The sequence below is a fragment of the Larimichthys crocea genome, chromosome XX (assembly GCF_000972845.2).
Source record: "Larimichthys crocea isolate SSNF chromosome XX, L_crocea_2.0, whole genome shotgun sequence".
NCBI classification, from domain to species: Eukaryota; Metazoa; Chordata; class Actinopteri; family Sciaenidae; genus Larimichthys; species Larimichthys crocea.
Genome location: NC_040030.1, coordinates 2,146,336 through 2,163,577, shown reverse-complemented (window position 1 = coordinate 2,163,577; position 17,242 = coordinate 2,146,336). Strand labels below are relative to the sequence as shown.

Sequence of the window (17,242 nt, the reverse complement as noted above, 5' to 3'; positions counted from 1 at the left end):
TAGTAGCAGAATTTACTTCTTTATTAGTACTTTTACTTCATTACATGTAGGTAGTCTGGGACTACAGGGGCCTTTGGGGAAAATGGGGGGGTCCATTTTCAGGACTGTGTTCTGGTTCTGGACTTTGTTGCAGTACCACAGCTGAGCATTGGGCAATTATCTGAACATACTTTATTATGACAAATCCGTGAGAAACCACAAATATGTGACCCAGTCATGTAATCGACACAGCCAGGCAGGCAGGGTCTCTGCCCGGCTGGTCCCTCTCTCCCAATCCGAACAGACACGCCTCTACTCGGTGTGTGTCCTCCGCTGTGCTCCGCCCTCTTCTCCCTCCTCCTCCTCCTCCTCCTCCTCTTCTTCTCCTCCAGCCATCGACGAAACTTCCAACAGTTTACAACCGTCGGATTTATGTTTTTTATTTAGACCGGGAGTGGAAGCGGCTCACGCCGGCATGTGAAGCTTCTCTGCGGCTGAAACTCGAGACGTTAAAGCGGGGAGATGAGCTCCAGCTCCGCGGTAAGGAAAAAACTCTCTTCCCCTCTTTTTGTCTCATTTCCGAGGGCATGGACATGAAAACAATCCCGGCCTGAGCCGCCGTGAGGTGCTTTTAGATGTTTCTAGGTGAATATCGTCGAGTTTAATCAACTTGAAACTGTAAAAATTAACGTTTTTAACGATGACGCACGAGCTGATTTGACCGTTTTTTTTTTTTTTTCAAACTTTGATTTCAAAACTGAACTTCAGCATAGTGACGTCACAACGAGAGGGGTTTTAAAACCGTCTGTAAAAAAAGCGTTAAAGTTCATCTATTGAGATGGTTAATTAACTTTTTAATTAATATTATTACAGTGTTAAGACCTAAAAAGTAGTGGCATGAAGGTTTAACTGTAACGCAGTGATGGAAAGTAACTAAGTACATAAAACTTAAAGGTCCGGTGTATTTTACTTATTAAATAATTAATACAATACGCATTAGTATGTTTTAATTAGTGTGAAAAATAAGCATTGTTTTGTTTTCTTAAAATGAGCCTATTTTTCTACACAATTAGTTTTACCTTAAGTGTATTTTTTGCTTTCATACTTTTACTTAAGTAAGGTGTTGAATGCCGTTTTACTTGTAGTAGGCGTATTTTTTTTTTACAGTACTTTTACTTAAAGGACTTGAATATTTCTTCCTTAAGTGACTGTTTTGTCCGTAGTTGTTTTGTTTTCTTAAAATGAGCCTATTTTTCTACACAATTACTTTTGATACTCTTAAGTGTATTTTGCTTTCATACCTTTACTTAAGTAAGGTGTTGAATGCCGTTTTACTTGTAGTAGAAGTATTTTTACAGTACTTTTACTTAAAGGACCTGAGTATTTCTTCCTTCAGTGACTGTTTTGTCCGTAGTAGTTTTGCTAAATATCAAACAACAACGTGTTAAAGGAGAAAACGTTTTTTTGTTTTTGTTTTTGTCCAGTGAAAATCACGTGTCCCCATTTTTATTTGTTATTTTTAAATTAGATTTTTTTTTCTGATAAACTAAAAAGATGAAGTGTTGCTTTTGAAGCAAGTAAATTCTCCTACCTCTCAAGCTAAAGTATTCATTATTACTGAAATATTTTTAATTAGCTTTAAAAAGTCATTGTCACAAAGCTAAAAAAAAAACAGTTTTTCCAAGTTCATAACACAGGACAGAAACACTACAAACATAAACTGACCAGCACACTTGTACAATCTAATGTGATCAAACACAACCACTGTCATGTTTCTCTTTTTGTTGACACTGTCAGAGAGGTGTTAATTTAACTATTATGTTTATTGTTGAGGTTGTAGTTTGCACTAGTTTAAATGTTTGTGTTCATGTCACAGGTTCTCCTCTAGAGCTTCTCCGTTCTCCTGCTTCTCCTCCTGAAGTGGTGAGTCCGTCTCCTCCTTGTTGTGTTTTGGACTCTTCATGGAGAACAAAATGTGACGTAACAGGAAATAGATGAAACTTGAATGTTTTTCCTTTTTTAAATAATTTCTTTCAGTGCCTGTCGATTCAATCATGGCTCGTGGTTGCATCTGCTGCGTTAAATACATGCTCTTCCTCTTCAACCTGCTCTTCTGGGTAATACACAACACAACACACACAATGTTCTTTAGATGTTCTTTAGATGTTACCACGAATCGGCACTAAGATCAGCAAACCAATTATAGTGTTATCGCAGGAAGTGTCTGAGTTTCCTGTGTGTGTGTGTGCGTTACAGCTTGGCGGGTGTGGATTGCTCGGCGTCGGCGTGTGGCTGTCGGTCTCTCAGGGCAGCTTCGCCACGCTGTCGCCCTCTTTCCCGTCGCTCTCCGCCGCCAACCTCATCATCAGCCTCGGCACCGTCGTCATGGTGACGGGCTTTCTGGGTTGCCTGGGCGCCATCAAGGAGAACAAGTGCCTGCTGCTGAGCGTGAGTATTGGTTCAGTCATGTTGTGTTCAGGCAAAGAGCTCATATTTACAATGTTTCCCATTGACATAAATGCAACATGTCTCACGTTGAACCCTTTGTCGTTCAGTTTTTCATCGTTCTCTTAATCATCCTCTTGGCCGAACTCATCCTCCTCATCCTGTTCTTTGTCTACACCGACAAGGTAAGACCGCGGGAAAACACACAACATCCGTATTTATTTATTAAGCAGGTAACATAGCCTACATATCCCATGAGCCACCCCTTCACCTCTGTTTGCTCAGGTGAGTGAAAATGCCAAACGCGACCTGAAAGAAGGGCTGGTGCTGTACAACACAGATAACAATGCCGGCCTGAGGGACGCGTGGAACACCATACAGGGAGAGGTATGCTTCATATCTATACAAATAGACAAACAGAGTCAGTAATATTACAAAACAACAAGCCCTCTACCTGTTTATGTATTTTAATAATGATTTATTGATTTTTTTGTTGTCTTATAAAACACCAACTTCTATTATTGACTAATACATTTGAGGGTGTGCTTTAACTTATTGGCACGGCAGTGATGCTGTCAAGTGCCAATAATAAGTTAAAGCTCAATTATACAACAATTACCAACTTAAATAAAATACATTTGTTCTCAAAATAAACATTTCTTTGGTTGCCATTTCTGTACTGATCTCCGTTTCCATGAAGATACACGGAGTCTGATTAATACTTGGAAAATAATTAGTCACTGCAGTAGACTCTTACATGTAATGGAACCCAGCTTACAACTCCAGCAAGTAGTCTGAGCCTTAGTAAGTCCCGTCAAAGCTTTCTAGAGATCGTGGAGTTTCTCAAACTGAATAAACACTAAACTGCTTTGCTGGTTCAGTCTAACAATATATCTGCTGAAAAATATCATTTTCTATGAACAGCTTTAGCTTTTCCATGAACTTCACGTTTATTTTTAAGCCAACAGTGCTGTGTCCGTGACTCACCTGCACAGCTGATGGAGGGTGTTATCTAAACATTTCTAATAACTCCACAGCATTGTAAAGTCCGAAAGTCAAAATGTGTTGAACAAAGATCAGTGTAATCGTTTCCAAAAATGAACAACATGCTTTTATCTAATTAAATACTCAGCTTCAGTCCCGATTAGTCCACCTTTAGTTTTTAAAAACAATATTTTCTCTGCACTCACTGAATTGTTCCCTGTGTGCTGCACACAAACGAGGTACACACCTGTATTAACGAGGTACACAGCTGTATTAACGAGGTACACACCTGTATTAACGAGGCAGTAAAATCCAGAATACTTCTAGTGATAAGTCAGGTGTGCTTCATGCTGATTTGAGCACTTTCTAAATGTCTACTTGACCAATCAGATCGCTCGGTCGGATCTACTCGTTGTATAATATCCATTATTATCTGAGTAATGTTTTCCTTCTCTGCTCCAGTGGCGATGTTGTGGCGTGATGAACCACAATGACTGGTACCTGGCCCTGCATGATAACGTGGTTCCTGACCGCTGCTGCCAGCAGTTTTACCAGGGCTGTGGACACAACGCCTCCAATGTCTTCTGGACACGGGTCAGTGTGTGTTTGGTTATTCTTACTGGGAAACCCCACCGGGCACGTCTCCGTCAAGTCGCAGCCGTGACGCTGAGTGTTTTAGAAGCATTTTGCCCGCCAGACTTTAACTTGCTCAGATTTGGTCTTTCTTTTCTTGGTTGGTGCTTCTAAAATATGTAAATATGCCACGTAGTTTCGCTTTTGGCTTTTTTTTCCGATTGGAAGTTTGCACAGGGTGTTTTATTTTGAAAATCAACCAAATTCTCTACGCTGTTTTTGTGTCTGACTTCCTGACTTTCATTTTTTTTAAAACAAGGATCTGGGAAAATTAACTTATTTACTTTTATGCCACTGATTAATGATTGAATATTGGTAATAATCCAGCTAAAAAGACTGACGAATAAGAGACAAGATTAAAGAAACAGTGTATTCTTTATTTAGCTTAAACATCTTCAGTTTGGATTGGAAAAACATTTCTTTATAAAAGCACAAGTCTTAACCTGGACGCCTTCTTCTTCTGTGCTGTTTTCAGGGTTGTTACGAGAAGGTGGAAGAGTGGCTGGACGACAACAAACACCTTCTCGGGACCATCGCCATGTGTGTGTTGGTCATACAGGTGAGCAGCTTTTTATGTAACTCAAACATGTCTGGTTAATTTATTTTTATGTTTAACGGTTCGTCGTTTGTGTTCCCAGCTCCTTGGTATGGCCTTCTCCATGACGCTTTACCAACAGATCCACCGAGCGGGGAAGAAATACGAAGCCTGAGTGGATTAACGAGGTTCATATTCTTCTGCCTAATCCCACATATCTGTTACCTTCACCTTTGTGTTTATAGTAAACAAAAATAAGCCAGTTATCGTGTGCCACTACAGCCTTTTATCTCACATTTCTTCATTTATTGTTGTGAATAGCATTTGAACTAGTTTTACTCCGTGTTTTTTCTTGTAAAAAAATATATGTGATTAGGAAAGAAGAAGTGAAGAGACGAGGTGTTTATAGCCATGCCTGTGGAAAAATATAACATATGGATCCGATAGATAAAACAAGCATTGTATACTAACACGTTCAATAAAAGCACTCTTCACAGATTGTTTCACTCGTCGACCTCGTTACTTTTGTTTTCGTCATAGTTCTGGTATCTGCTCTCACCCCGATTGTCTGAACACAATCTCTTTGATTACTCAGACCAAAGCAGGGTGAGCTGCAGGTTATTTAACAAAAGGTCACATCACGTCAATCAAACTGTTTGATCCCTTGAGGTGTGAAGGTGATACTGAAATTCCTCAGTCACCGGATGACTTGATAAGTGGACCTAAATTGCACTTTACTGATAAAAGAAGGTACGACTGGCTCTGTGTTAAACACAAAGAGGCAGATTTTAATCAACACAACATCACATTTAGCTAAAAACGATGGTTTCTCGAGAAGTTACTACTGTCACCAAGTGAGCAGCTAATTTTTCAAGTTCAAATTAACACAAAGAAACAGTTTGACTATTTGGGAAATACAATTTTGGCTTCCTAAAATGTTCCCAAATGTGTTAAACTATTTTTAATAGTATCCCCATTAATCTGAATTGAAATATGAAGCTATTTTCTGGTTATAAGTCCACGGTTTTCTCGTTATCGTAGACGACGTTGCCTTTAATGACCACGTAGCGGATTAGCTCCTGATGTCCTCCGAGCTGGTAGATCAGATGCTCCCACCTGCGATAAAACATAAAGAGGCTCTGTTACATTTGAGCACATTTCTCTGTCATCATACATGGAAAATAATGTAAAATTTATCTTCTTAACAAAGCAGGAAAGTTTTCATATTTACTGTATATCATAAACAAATACTCGTGCATTTAAAAAAAGCGTTTTCTTTCTAAAGTTTACATCTTTTCAGTCTTAATCACTGGATAATTTCTGAATATATAACCCAAAAAATGACTTCATGTGGGATGTGGTTATGTTTGTGCATAAAAACACTGAAAGCAGGGTATACATGAATAGAGGGCTGAGAGTATAGTTGCTTTTAATGCCTTTCTCTGCACATACATACCGTATATGTACATGTAAAAACTGGAAAAAGGGAAAGAAGTACTATTCTCTACATAAAAGAAAGAAAATACTACGTTACAAGTAAAAGTCTTGTATTCAGTGGTAAAAGTACGCAGAAAATGGCCCTGGTGAGTGCTGATATGTGTTAAAATATTATTATTACTCATGTTTAAGTAGCATTTTAATGTTGTAGATGGTTGAGGTGGTGCTGATTTTAACTACAGTTAAATATTATGAGATAATTATAAGATAATCACATGATTTGTACAGTTAAATATTATGAGATAATTATAAGATAATCACATGATTTGTTTGTAAATTTGTACATTTTTAATGGCAAAAGTAAGTAAAAACTGTAGCAAAGTAGCAAGTAGCGACTTAAAGCGACTTTTCCTTATTTAAAACACAAAGATTATCTGAAAATAAGATGCTATAGATCTATAAAAGATTATTTTCCGTGTGTGTGTGAATGTCGACACGTTCTTCTGTCCTGATTTACCGTGTGGTGTTGAGGACCAGCAGGTCTCCGTGTTTGTTGACCTCCAGGGATCCATGTGTGTGGGAGCGCCCGAGAGCGTAGGCCGCGTTGATGGTGGCCGCAGCCAAAGCTTCGGGCATGGACATCCTCATGTTGACGCAGGCCAGGTGCATGACGATTGGCTGAGGAAAGGTGGACGGCATTGGAGACAAGAAGAGGATGAGGCATGAGCATCACGCAACACTCGACTCAAACATCTCACACACTCACCATGGAGCAGCAGTAGGCGTTGGGGTTGAAGTCGCTGCCGAGGGCGACAATCACTCCGGCTTCCAACATGTCTCTGGCGCGAGGCTGGGGCAGCCTGAACACACACACAGTATTAGACAACTCACAGTTATTAGCTGTGTGTGTGTACTTGTGTGTGTTAATACCGTAGGATGTAAGCTGTAGTTGGCAGAAGGACGGCAGCGGTTCTTGCCGTTGCCATGGCAGCGATCCCCTCATCCGTGACCTCCTCCAGGTGACTGATGGCTAAAGCTCCGAGCTCTGCGCCCAACTGATAACACAGACACGTTCAGGTTAACGTCAATGGATGTTTATCCAACTTTAAAGGTCATTCTGGAGGCTGTAGATGTTTCTAAAGTTTAGTACACGGCTTTAGGACTGAGTGATACCTGAGCAGAGTTCATGGGATGGAGCTCATCTCCATGGAAGTTGATGTTGAGGCCCATGTCTTTCCCAGCCTGCAGGATGGAGCGAGTAGAGCCGAGGTCAAACACTCCCTGCTCACAGAAGACGTCGATGTTGTCGACTCTGAGGCTCCCGGCAGACATCTGTTCTTTCAGCCGAGGCAGCTGAACCTGCAGGATGTCCTTTGTGGCTTCTGCAACTGTCTTCCCTCTAAAAAAACAAAGACGCACTGTTAATTTTCAAGATGTGATATGAAGAGATCACTCTGAGGACGGTCCATACTTGGGCACTGCGTGGGCTCCACAGTAGGTCGAGGAGATGTTGATGGGCAGGGTCCGTCTGGCCTCCTCGATCACCTCCAGCATCTTGAGCTCGGTCTGCAGCTCCAGGCCGTATCCGCTCTTACACTCCACCAGGGTCGTACCTGCTCGCTGCATCCGGATCAACCTGCTGCTGAGGGAGGCCAGCAGCTCTGAGGACCCGGCAGCTCGAGTGTGCTCCACCGTGAAGTGGATCCCTCCACCGGCCCGGTGCACGTCCATGTAAGTGGCACCTGCCAACTATTTCAAGCATTTCAACTTTTAGCTGCAGTTGTGGAAGTAAGGTTAAAAAAAGAAGAAGGTGAAAGCGTATCTACCTTCATTGCAAATTCATGCACCCGGTCACCAGCCCAGACAGGATGGGTGTGTGCGTCAACCAACCCTGAAACAAGAAGGTTCTTGATCATCGATCTGATGTAGCTCTGCTGAGCTGATGTACAAAAACACCAGCTGATACTCACCAGGGAGGACGCACATCCCTGTGGCATCAATCACTTTATCGAAGGACGCCTCTGAATACTGTTCTCTGATGATTTCAGCAGGTCCCACAGCTTTGATCAGCCCATCGCTGCATGAAAAAATGAGAAGTTACAGCTCTACATGAGTCAGAAGCTGTAAAGCTTCAGAGATATGAAAGCCATCTCCACTTACTGAGGAGACCAAGGTCCGTTGGAGGGTACAGGACTGTTAAAACTTTCTATAACACTGTTGTGGTCTTTGAGGAGAGACAGGAGAGGTTCAGCTCTGTTATGGACTGCCCTCTTAGACCCCATAGAGGAGTCTGTGGAGGCCTTAAACAGCTCCTCCAGCAACAGACTCCCACCATGTAAGAAGGAGCTCTACCACAGGTCCTTCATTCCTTAACACCAGCACAACTTCATGACTTTCTTCTATATATTTCTTATCCACCTTGTGTATACGAGATGCTGTGATCCCCACTGTGGGGTCTATCCAGTAGGTTTGTTTTCTGGTGTAATGACACATTACAGCCTGTAGGTGTCATACCAGGACATTATTTTACATGTACTGTTGTATTCATTCACAATTTTAGGTAATTTAAAGCTACAGTACATTGTCAAGTCCAACAGCAGTCAGCCCAGCTCGGCGTCTTTTATTTATCTCACCAACCATTAGAAGTCAGTCTTGTCCTTGCACTCTCTCCTTTTCTCCTGAGCCCGGTGTTACAGTTTAACGAGCGACCCTGTTATAACTGGCGTGGTTACAGGAGCCGTTGAAAGCAGGAAAGCAGGCTCAGCCGTCCTCGTGAACACCTCTTTGTTTTATTTATTTATATTTTTATACAGTAACACAAAAAAAACCTGATCTGTTTCATTCGTGTCTTATTTGACAGCTATTTATTGTCTTTTTTTGTTTCAACAGCTGTTGCGAGAAACCACAGCCGCATTAGGCCGACGGTCATCAGTTAACAGGGTCACTCTTTAAACCGAAACACTGGTTATATATTGTCCAGCTTGCTCAGCTTTGGCCAAAAACCTCCATCGTCTTCTTCTTCTTCGCAGTGGTCCAAAACGCCTGTTGGTACAAACACTAACACTCCGGCTAACAAACTGAGCTAACATTAACTAACAGCAGCTACACAGTTGGCAGAGGTTTACTTCACTCACCAGTTAATCAGCAAATAGTTTTGTTATTGTTTAATAGTTGAATCATCTTAAACCACAGTCGTTTTACATTGCCCACTTGCCCGGCTCCTGTTCTGGCACAACATCCTTCAGCATTACCCCATGCTCCGGGCCAAAAACCTCCTCTTCTTCTTCCCGGTGGTCCAAAACGCCTGTTGGTACAAACACGGGCAGCCCGGCTAACAAACTGAGCTAACATTATCTAGCAGCAGCTACACCGCTGGCAGCAGTTTACTTCACTGTCCGTCATAAACTCTGTAAATTAGTGATGCACGATCCTGACATGTAGCATACCAAAATGACGGGGAGAAACTCAGCTAAAAGCTCTACCAAGCATTACCAACCCAAACGAAACTTAGTTCAACTCCCAATTTATGTGGGCATGTAACAAAAACAGGAACAGTGCATGTCCACTTTAGCACATCTGCTAATTTCACCACTTGAACCAAACCACACAAACGTGGCAGAGCGGAGACTCCTCTGATTACAAAGATAGTAATGTTAAATAAATAATAATAATAATAATAATAATAATAATAATATTAAAGATAGTAATATAGCAAAAACAATCCACAAACGATACAGTCTGTCTTATCTTTGCTATTTATTATCTATTCTGTCAAAGTTTTATTCCAGTGTGAAAAAACGCTGCTTCTGTTGTTCCGGCTTTGACAGTGAAGTGAGACCTCTTGCTGTGATATACCACCTTTGGGTTTACTTCATTCTGGATCGTCATTGGTGGGTCAAATGCGAATGTGGGCGGTACTAATCGATTCTCCTGACTCTGATTGGTCGATAGAGGTGTCAATCATCCACAATGTGTTTTAGCCTTAGCAGCACCGCGAGTTGCTTCATATTTTTGTTGCTACTCGGCCTGCAAACAATTTCCCCAATTTAATTAATTTATCGGTTAAAACGAACCTATCGGGTCGATAAATTACGTAATTTCTCCCCATATCGGCCCAATAAATATCGTGCATCCTTACTGTAAATCACAGAAAGTTGAGGCGTTGAGGGAAAAACAGGAAACATTTCCTCCATAAAATATGATCCAGTTTCACCAAAATCACTTAAATAGCTGGTGGTGTGTACAGCACAAAGTTACAATGACAGACACCCTTCACCTTATGTACAGTCAACCTGTTTGTTTTAGCAAAGTTACACAATCCTGCTTTAAAACTTACCTCCCTATCACCACACTCCCATTCTCAATCACACAAAGATGTTGCATCCCATGTTTGGTCATGTACTTCTCTCCATTGTTGCAGATCAGAACCACCTGTTGGGCATTCTTCACCAGTAGTCTGTAATTACAGGACATTTTCTTTGTTTTTTCTTTTTTGATTCATCCAAAGCGGGGCACACTGTAACGTCTGGAACGACTGGTTTTCAACTAGTTTGGGAACAAGGCAAATATTTGCCCGGGAGATACTGACGCTGAGTTTAAAGTACAGAGAGAGAGAGAGAGATGGAGGCGGTGCTTCTGCCACACATAGATTAAAAGACCACAACCAGGTTTAAGAAAGGGGTATAATCATTTATTGTGTCTGTATCACAATGTCACAACATAAAATTGGTCTCACATACAGTAAAAAAAAAAAGAAGAAAGAAGTAGAAATGCTTGGAAAAAACTGTCCAAGCGTTCATTCGTTTCACATGGTGAAAACACAAACACTCATCAACTCAACTAACGAGGTTCAATCGCACTCAGACAGACAACAACAACAACAGGCCGGGGGTCGTCTTCACCAACGTCACTCCCTCATTTCTCCGTCTTCTTCCTCTTCTTCTACGCCTCTGATGTACAAAACATTATTGCACCTGCAGGTATGAAACACACCGGTGAGCACAAACACACAAACCACAGGGCTGTTTTAATTATTAACGCAGGTTAGTTAACTTTCTCTGTCTCACAGACATTTTGCTGTGTGAAGCTGACAAAGTCCCTGCACTTATAAAATAAAGATGAAAAGATGTTTACCTGATAAGCACTTCGCCAAGATGACCCGCTAATGCTCCATCCACGTATTCTTCTGTGTTTGCCAGCTGTGAGGAAATATGTAAATATAAAAAAAAAAACAGTTACAGGGTGTGTCTGCACTTGTTTAAGTGAGACAGCGTGCCAAGAAATGTGCACAATTTATAGCGCAGAACAAGTATGAACGTATAGTCAGAGAAAAGTAAACCACAACTAAAAGTATGAACGTATAGTCAGAGAAAAGTAAACCACAACTAACCCGAACCCTCACACAGTCTGTAAAACTATGTAATAAAGCACCTTCGTTGAGTGTGTTCACACTACTACTGTTTTATTTTTTCCACCCAATAAATGATATGTTGTCTTATGGAAAAAAAGGCACTTTATTTTAATCTGTAGTATCAAAAACTCAAATAAAATCAGTGAGTAAAAGGGCAAGTGGAAGCTGAAGGCTGAAAGGTGTTACGTGTGCACTGCCTGAGTTAATCGTGGCCGTCTTACACGACGTCTGAACCCCCCACCAAGAAGCACAGAAACAGCACAGAGAATCTGGTTTTCAAAATAAAACACCCTGTGACAGTATAAAGAACGGACAGAGCCTGGGTAGTTTTCCAAAGCGCCACTTTGAAGCCGAAAAACGCCACGGCACGTCAGCTGTACTGCCAAAACAGCATCGTAGCTGCTGCGTGACACACGGCTTTGTTTTGAGTGTCTGAGCACATCTTCCTTTGAAAAAAGTTTGAACAATTCAAAATCAGGAATATCAACAAATGCCACAACATCCCAAAATAACCAGTAATCTCTCTATTTCAACAAATGGACATATCAGAGCTGATGCACTGTATTCACCCCCTCAGATCTTCCTCCTCCTTTCACCTGACCGTCCCCTCCGACGTTTAAAATCGGCATTTCCATCTGACAGACTTAACTGCATTGTCCTTTTAACCTGTTTTTTTTTTTTTTTTTGGCCTTTTATGCCTTTTTATTGACAGTACAGCTGAAGATAGACAGGAAGCAGGGGGCAGAGAGAGGGGGAATGACACGCAGTAAATTAGCCGTCCGATGCGGGATTCGAACCGGGGCCAGCTGCAACGAGGACTATAGCCTCCACACACGGGGCGGCCGCTTAACCAACTACGCCACCGACCGCCCCTTTAACCTGTTTTTAATGTTGTATTCTTGTAATTTGATACTTTTATGGTTCTTTTTGTCTGTTTTTTGTTATTTGCTGTCTACTTTTATTTATTGTAAGGTGACAGAAAGGCGCCTATGAAATAAAATGTATTATTATTAGTACTGGATGAAGACACTCTCACCTGCATGTTCATGTACCCGTCCACAGACACCAGGTAGCCCTTGTACTCCATGCCCCACTTCAGCTTCACCATCACCGGCTTGCCCGTCAGGCCGTTCAGGAAAGGCTTCGGGTTCAGAGGTAAACTCTGGAGAGAGAAGACCAGGCAGGTTATTATACACACACACACACACTTTAAACTCATTTAAAACACCTGCACATCACCAACATGTGTTTTTAAGACACATGTGAGATATTTACATGTGTTGCTGTGCTGTGTTTGGATGTGAAAGCAGCTGTAACAAGCAGCAGTGTGTTTACAAGTTGAAATATAAAGCTATAAGTGTCTGAAACACACTGTCTGCAGATAAACATGTGAGGATTCCTTTAAATGTGACTTTTCCTGCACATAAATCAAACAAAAGCGAACATGAGTCACTTTTAACTGAACGAGTGCAACAAATCCACCTGGTAGCTGTTTAATTAAACACATTATATATGCGTTAGACTCGTGTGCGTGCGTGAATGTGCGGGATTCATTCATTCATTAAATCATGAATGAGAAAGCTAACGTGGCTAACGCCGACTAGCCGCTGTGTTTGCGCGGTAAAAAAACGTAAACAAGCCGCTGAAACGCCTCCGTGTGTCGACGGTAAGCGTGATTCAAAGGTGTACTCACCATGTCTGCTGTGTTTAATGAGTTCTGTTGATCAGTAAATGTTGTGTCTCTTCGTCACAATAACGTTTGGACCAGAACACGCTTTACCGCCGAGCAGGAAGTACAACTCTGACCTCATGTGAGGCTTCCTGTCTGCGCACACTGACACCTAGCGGCGAGATGTGCGCACTGCAGCGAGCTATAGATAGATAGATAGATAGATAGATAGATAGATAGATAGATAGATAGATAGATAGATAGATAGATAGATAGATAGATGGGTGGGTGGATGGATGGATGGATGGATGGATGGATGGATGGATGGATGGATAGGTCGGTGGATGGATAGGTCGGTGGATGGATGGATGGATGGATGGATTGATGGGTGGGTGGATGGATGGATAGGTAGCTGGGTGGATGGATGGATGGATTGATGGATGGATAGGTCAGTGGGTGGATGGATGGATGGATGGATGGATGGATCGGTGGATGGATGGATGGATGGATGAATAGGTGGATGGATGGATGGATGGATGGATGGGTCGGTGGGTGGATGGATAGATGGATGGATAGGTCAGTGGGTGGATGGATAGATGGATGGATAGGTCAGTGGGTGGATGGATAGATGGATGGATAGGTCAGTGGGTGGATGGATGGATGGATGGATGGATAGGTTGGTGGGTGGATGGATGGATGGATGGATGGACTGATGGATGGATAGGTCAGTGGATGGATGGATGGATGGATTGATGGATGATAGGTCAGTGGGTGAATGGATGGATGGATGGATGGATGGATGGATGGATGGATGGATGGGTGGGTGGATGGATAGGTCAGTGGATTGATGGATGGATGGATGGATGGATGGATAGGTTGGTGGGTGGATGGATGGATGGATGGATGGATGGATGGATGCATGGATGGATAGGTGGATGGGTGGGGGGGGGCGGCTGGATGGATACTTCTTTGTCACAAAAAAACATTCATGACGTTTGGTTCCTATATGACTTTATTATGGGTCAACTAAAAAATGTGACCAAATCTGCTGGGTCAAAAAATATACATACAGCAATGCTAATATTTGGTTACATGTCCCTTGGCCATTTTCACTTCAATTAGGCGCTTGCACGCTTCTGGTAAAAAAATTTGACCACTCCTCTTGACAGTTCAGTTAAATTTGTTGGCTTTCTGACATGGACTTGTTTCTTCAGCATTGTCCACATGTTCTTAATGGGGTTTGAGTCAGGACTTAGGGAATACCATTCTAAAACCTTAATTCTAGCCTGATTTAGCCATTCCATTACCACTAAACTCAAGACAGCCATGACATTAATGTTCTTTACAAGTGTATGCAAACTTTTGACCACCACTGTACAACCATAAAAAGACAAAACTTAACACAAAGAGATACTGAGGGACCCTAAAAAGATGCAAAACAAAGATACAAGAAAATGACCATAAGGACACAAATAATAACCACAAGGAGCCAAAAAGCAATCACAAAGAGACACGGGAAATGCAAAACAACCGCAAAGAGACACAGATTTCGCAATTTTATACTGCTGTAGTTGGTGGATGTGGAGATAATTGATTCTTTTATTATGGATTAAGAAAATCCTCTAATTTATTGAGCTGGAATCATGAAATGTTCATTATTTCTGTATGAAAAAACTCCTTAATCAACTAATCAGTTCATTATATACTGTTCTATAGTCTGATTCATAACAAAGCATATGTAAAGGAAGAAAATCTGTCAAATAATTGGACTGTTACTGGCACCCAATTCAGCTTTATGATTGACAGACTGATCCTGGTTCAGTTTACTCGGTTAATTCAAGACCACTTTCCTCTCTGATTCTAAAACCTAAAAATATTCAGCTTACTATTAAATTAACTAATCTATTAAATGACAAATAATTTCATTTCCAGCTTAAAGTGAGTGTGCGATCCTCAGAGGTGAGGTTAAAGTGACCTTATATCACTTACTGATGTTCGCTCTTGCGTCACACCGACATTCTTTTAAGATTTGTCATACGATTACTGGAAAGCAAAAGAAGTCATATTTTTTTCTTCTGACGTAGCTGCCAATCAGTCTATCCACCCTGATTTGAACTATACTGTTTGTGCAACATCTCCTCTAAAATAATCTTGTGGAATAATTATTTAGTAATTGAAAACTATGTCCTGTTCAGGAGGAAAGAAGTGAGATGACTGGCATATCTGGGTCGTGCTCAGCTCTCTGTCTGGGCAGCTATTTATCTCCAGGCACACACAGTCTGAAGATCTCACTCATTTTTCTGCGCTGAAGCGTTCAACTGTTACTGAAGCATCTGACAAGTTCAAACCTGACACTTTGAATAAAACTAACATCTCACTACAGTAAAGGGCTGGGTTCTGTCAGAAAATTCCTCTGAAATTGCGCTGGATCTTTCCTTTGCATGTTTGAAATGCTCAGGTTCTTACATCATTTAGCCTATTTTTCTTCCCTCTTCTTTTTGAGCTGCCCTCTGTGTAATTAACCAATCCGTCTGTCAGTCGCCGTGTCAGTTATGGCATGATAACAATGTGTGTGCGTGTGTGTGTGGAGGGGGTGTATGTTGAAAGCAGGGACAAGGCCAGAGAGGTGACCAGACTGGTGTGTAAAGTGACTGTTAACATTTCTTGTTAGATAGTCAATTAAACAAACAAACAAAAGAATAACCACAAAAAGATGCAAAACCAACCACCAAGACACAAGAAAATAACCACAAAGATGCACAAAATGACCATGAGGCGACGGAAAACCCACAAAGAGACACAAAACAACCACAAAGAGACAGAATCAGCCACAAAGAGATACAAATGACTACAAAGAGAAATGGGATCACTACAAAAAGAGGCAAAACAATAACAAAGAAAAGCTAAACAACCACAAAGAGACAAAAACAACCACAAAGACACACAAAATGATCACAAAGAGACACAGAACAACCACAAAGAGACACAAAACAAAGAAGACAGCATCAGCCACAAAGAGACACAGGATGACCACAGAAAGAGATAAAACAAAACAAAACAAAGATACAGAAACCAACCACAAAAAGATGCCAAACAACCACAAAGATACACAAAGTGACCACAAGGAGACACAGAACAACCACAAAGAGACAGAATCACCCACAAAGAGAAACAGGATGACCACAAAAAGATGCAAAGCAACCACAAAGAGACAAAAACAACCACAAAGAGACAAACTCAGCCACAAAGAGATACAAATGACCACAAAGAGACACAGAACGACTACAAAAAGATCCAAGACAATTGGATCATTCCAGTCTGATGCCAAACAGCCCTTTGAAGTCTGCAGACAGCTGAGAGACAGAAGTTCACACTGATTGGGCCTGTGGAGTGGATGAACTGCAGGAAGTGTAAAGCATGGGACTCATAAAACTCCCCGACTGTGAGCACAAGTCCACAGGCGTAGATCTGGGGATGACAATGTTGGTCTAAAAGTTGGTCAGGTCAGGATGAATTGTTATAACTTTCCTCTGACTTCTCCTTCAGAGGTATCTGCACACTACGGCAAGCAGCCGGTTAGCTTGGCTTAGCATAAAGACTGGAAACAGAGTGTGAATCTCAGGGAAAGAACACAGTTCTCCTCTTCACAAAAAGCACAGAACAAATGGGTGAACCAGGACAGACAGAACAATGCGAACAGGTGAGATAGTTTCATTTGGCTCACTGCTTATTGGACACGGGTCAAGTGCACAGAAAGCAGGTCATGGTCCGATTACTCAGCAGACAGAGAAGCCAAAGCCATGCTGTGTTCAGTGGAGCTTGACCCAAAATGGGCCGGAATGGAAAGAACAGCCTTCCATCATCAGTTTGTGATCCTGTACCATCGCTGAGCACATGGGGGCACACTGCAGCCTGTAAAGGCCCGTCACCATAAGTTTTCTCATATATGAATGCCTTCATCCCGTCCCCTGTCTTCTTTTTATGTGCTATTAAACAGCCATTGTTGGGAGCAGATGGCAGAACTGGACTTATTGGCTTGCATATTTGACTGGTTTTGTATGGACACCAACAATGCTGTCAACAAAGGCTGCAGTCGAGCAACCAATCGGTGTAATTCGATGTGCATCAGCGGCTCATGCAGCGTCTTTTT

The 17,242-nt window shown here is 41.7% G+C and overlaps 3 protein-coding genes across 3 annotated transcripts; 1 reads left to right on the top strand and 2 right to left on the bottom strand.

Moving 5' to 3' along the window:
* The first annotated feature begins 322 nt into the window (after positions 1-322).
* LOC104937388 (tetraspanin-9) lies at positions 323-5,077 on the top strand. Its single transcript, XM_010753610.3, has 9 exons — positions 323-519; positions 1,856-1,902; positions 2,017-2,096; positions 2,236-2,427; positions 2,535-2,609; positions 2,710-2,811; positions 3,871-4,002; positions 4,517-4,600; positions 4,680-5,077. The coding sequence occupies exons 3-9, from the start codon at positions 2,034-2,036 to the stop codon at positions 4,749-4,751; spliced, it is 720 nt and encodes a 239-aa protein (XP_010751912.1). The 5' UTR covers positions 323-519; positions 1,856-1,902; positions 2,017-2,033; the 3' UTR covers positions 4,752-5,077.
* Positions 5,078-5,343: 266 nt separating this feature from the next.
* On the bottom strand, positions 5,344-10,599 carry amdhd1 (amidohydrolase domain containing 1). Its single transcript, XM_019278474.2, has 9 exons — positions 10,350-10,599; positions 7,984-8,090; positions 7,840-7,904; positions 7,485-7,762; positions 7,187-7,412; positions 6,944-7,068; positions 6,780-6,873; positions 6,531-6,691; positions 5,344-5,692 (listed from the first exon to the last, which is right to left on the bottom strand). Exons 1-9 carry the CDS (start codon positions 10,484-10,486, stop codon positions 5,587-5,589), a joined length of 1,299 nt encoding a protein of 432 aa, XP_019134019.1. The 5' UTR covers positions 10,487-10,599; the 3' UTR covers positions 5,344-5,586.
* An 82-nt stretch (positions 10,600-10,681) lies between these two features.
* snrpf (small nuclear ribonucleoprotein polypeptide F) lies at positions 10,682-13,274 on the bottom strand. The gene is made up of 4 exons (XM_019278475.2): positions 13,117-13,274; positions 12,460-12,585; positions 11,147-11,211; positions 10,682-10,986 (listed from the first exon to the last, which is right to left on the bottom strand). Exons 1-4 carry the CDS (start codon positions 13,117-13,119, stop codon positions 10,920-10,922), a joined length of 261 nt encoding a protein of 86 aa, XP_019134020.1. The 5' UTR covers positions 13,120-13,274; the 3' UTR covers positions 10,682-10,919.
* Between the last annotated feature and the right edge of the window lie 3,968 nt (positions 13,275-17,242).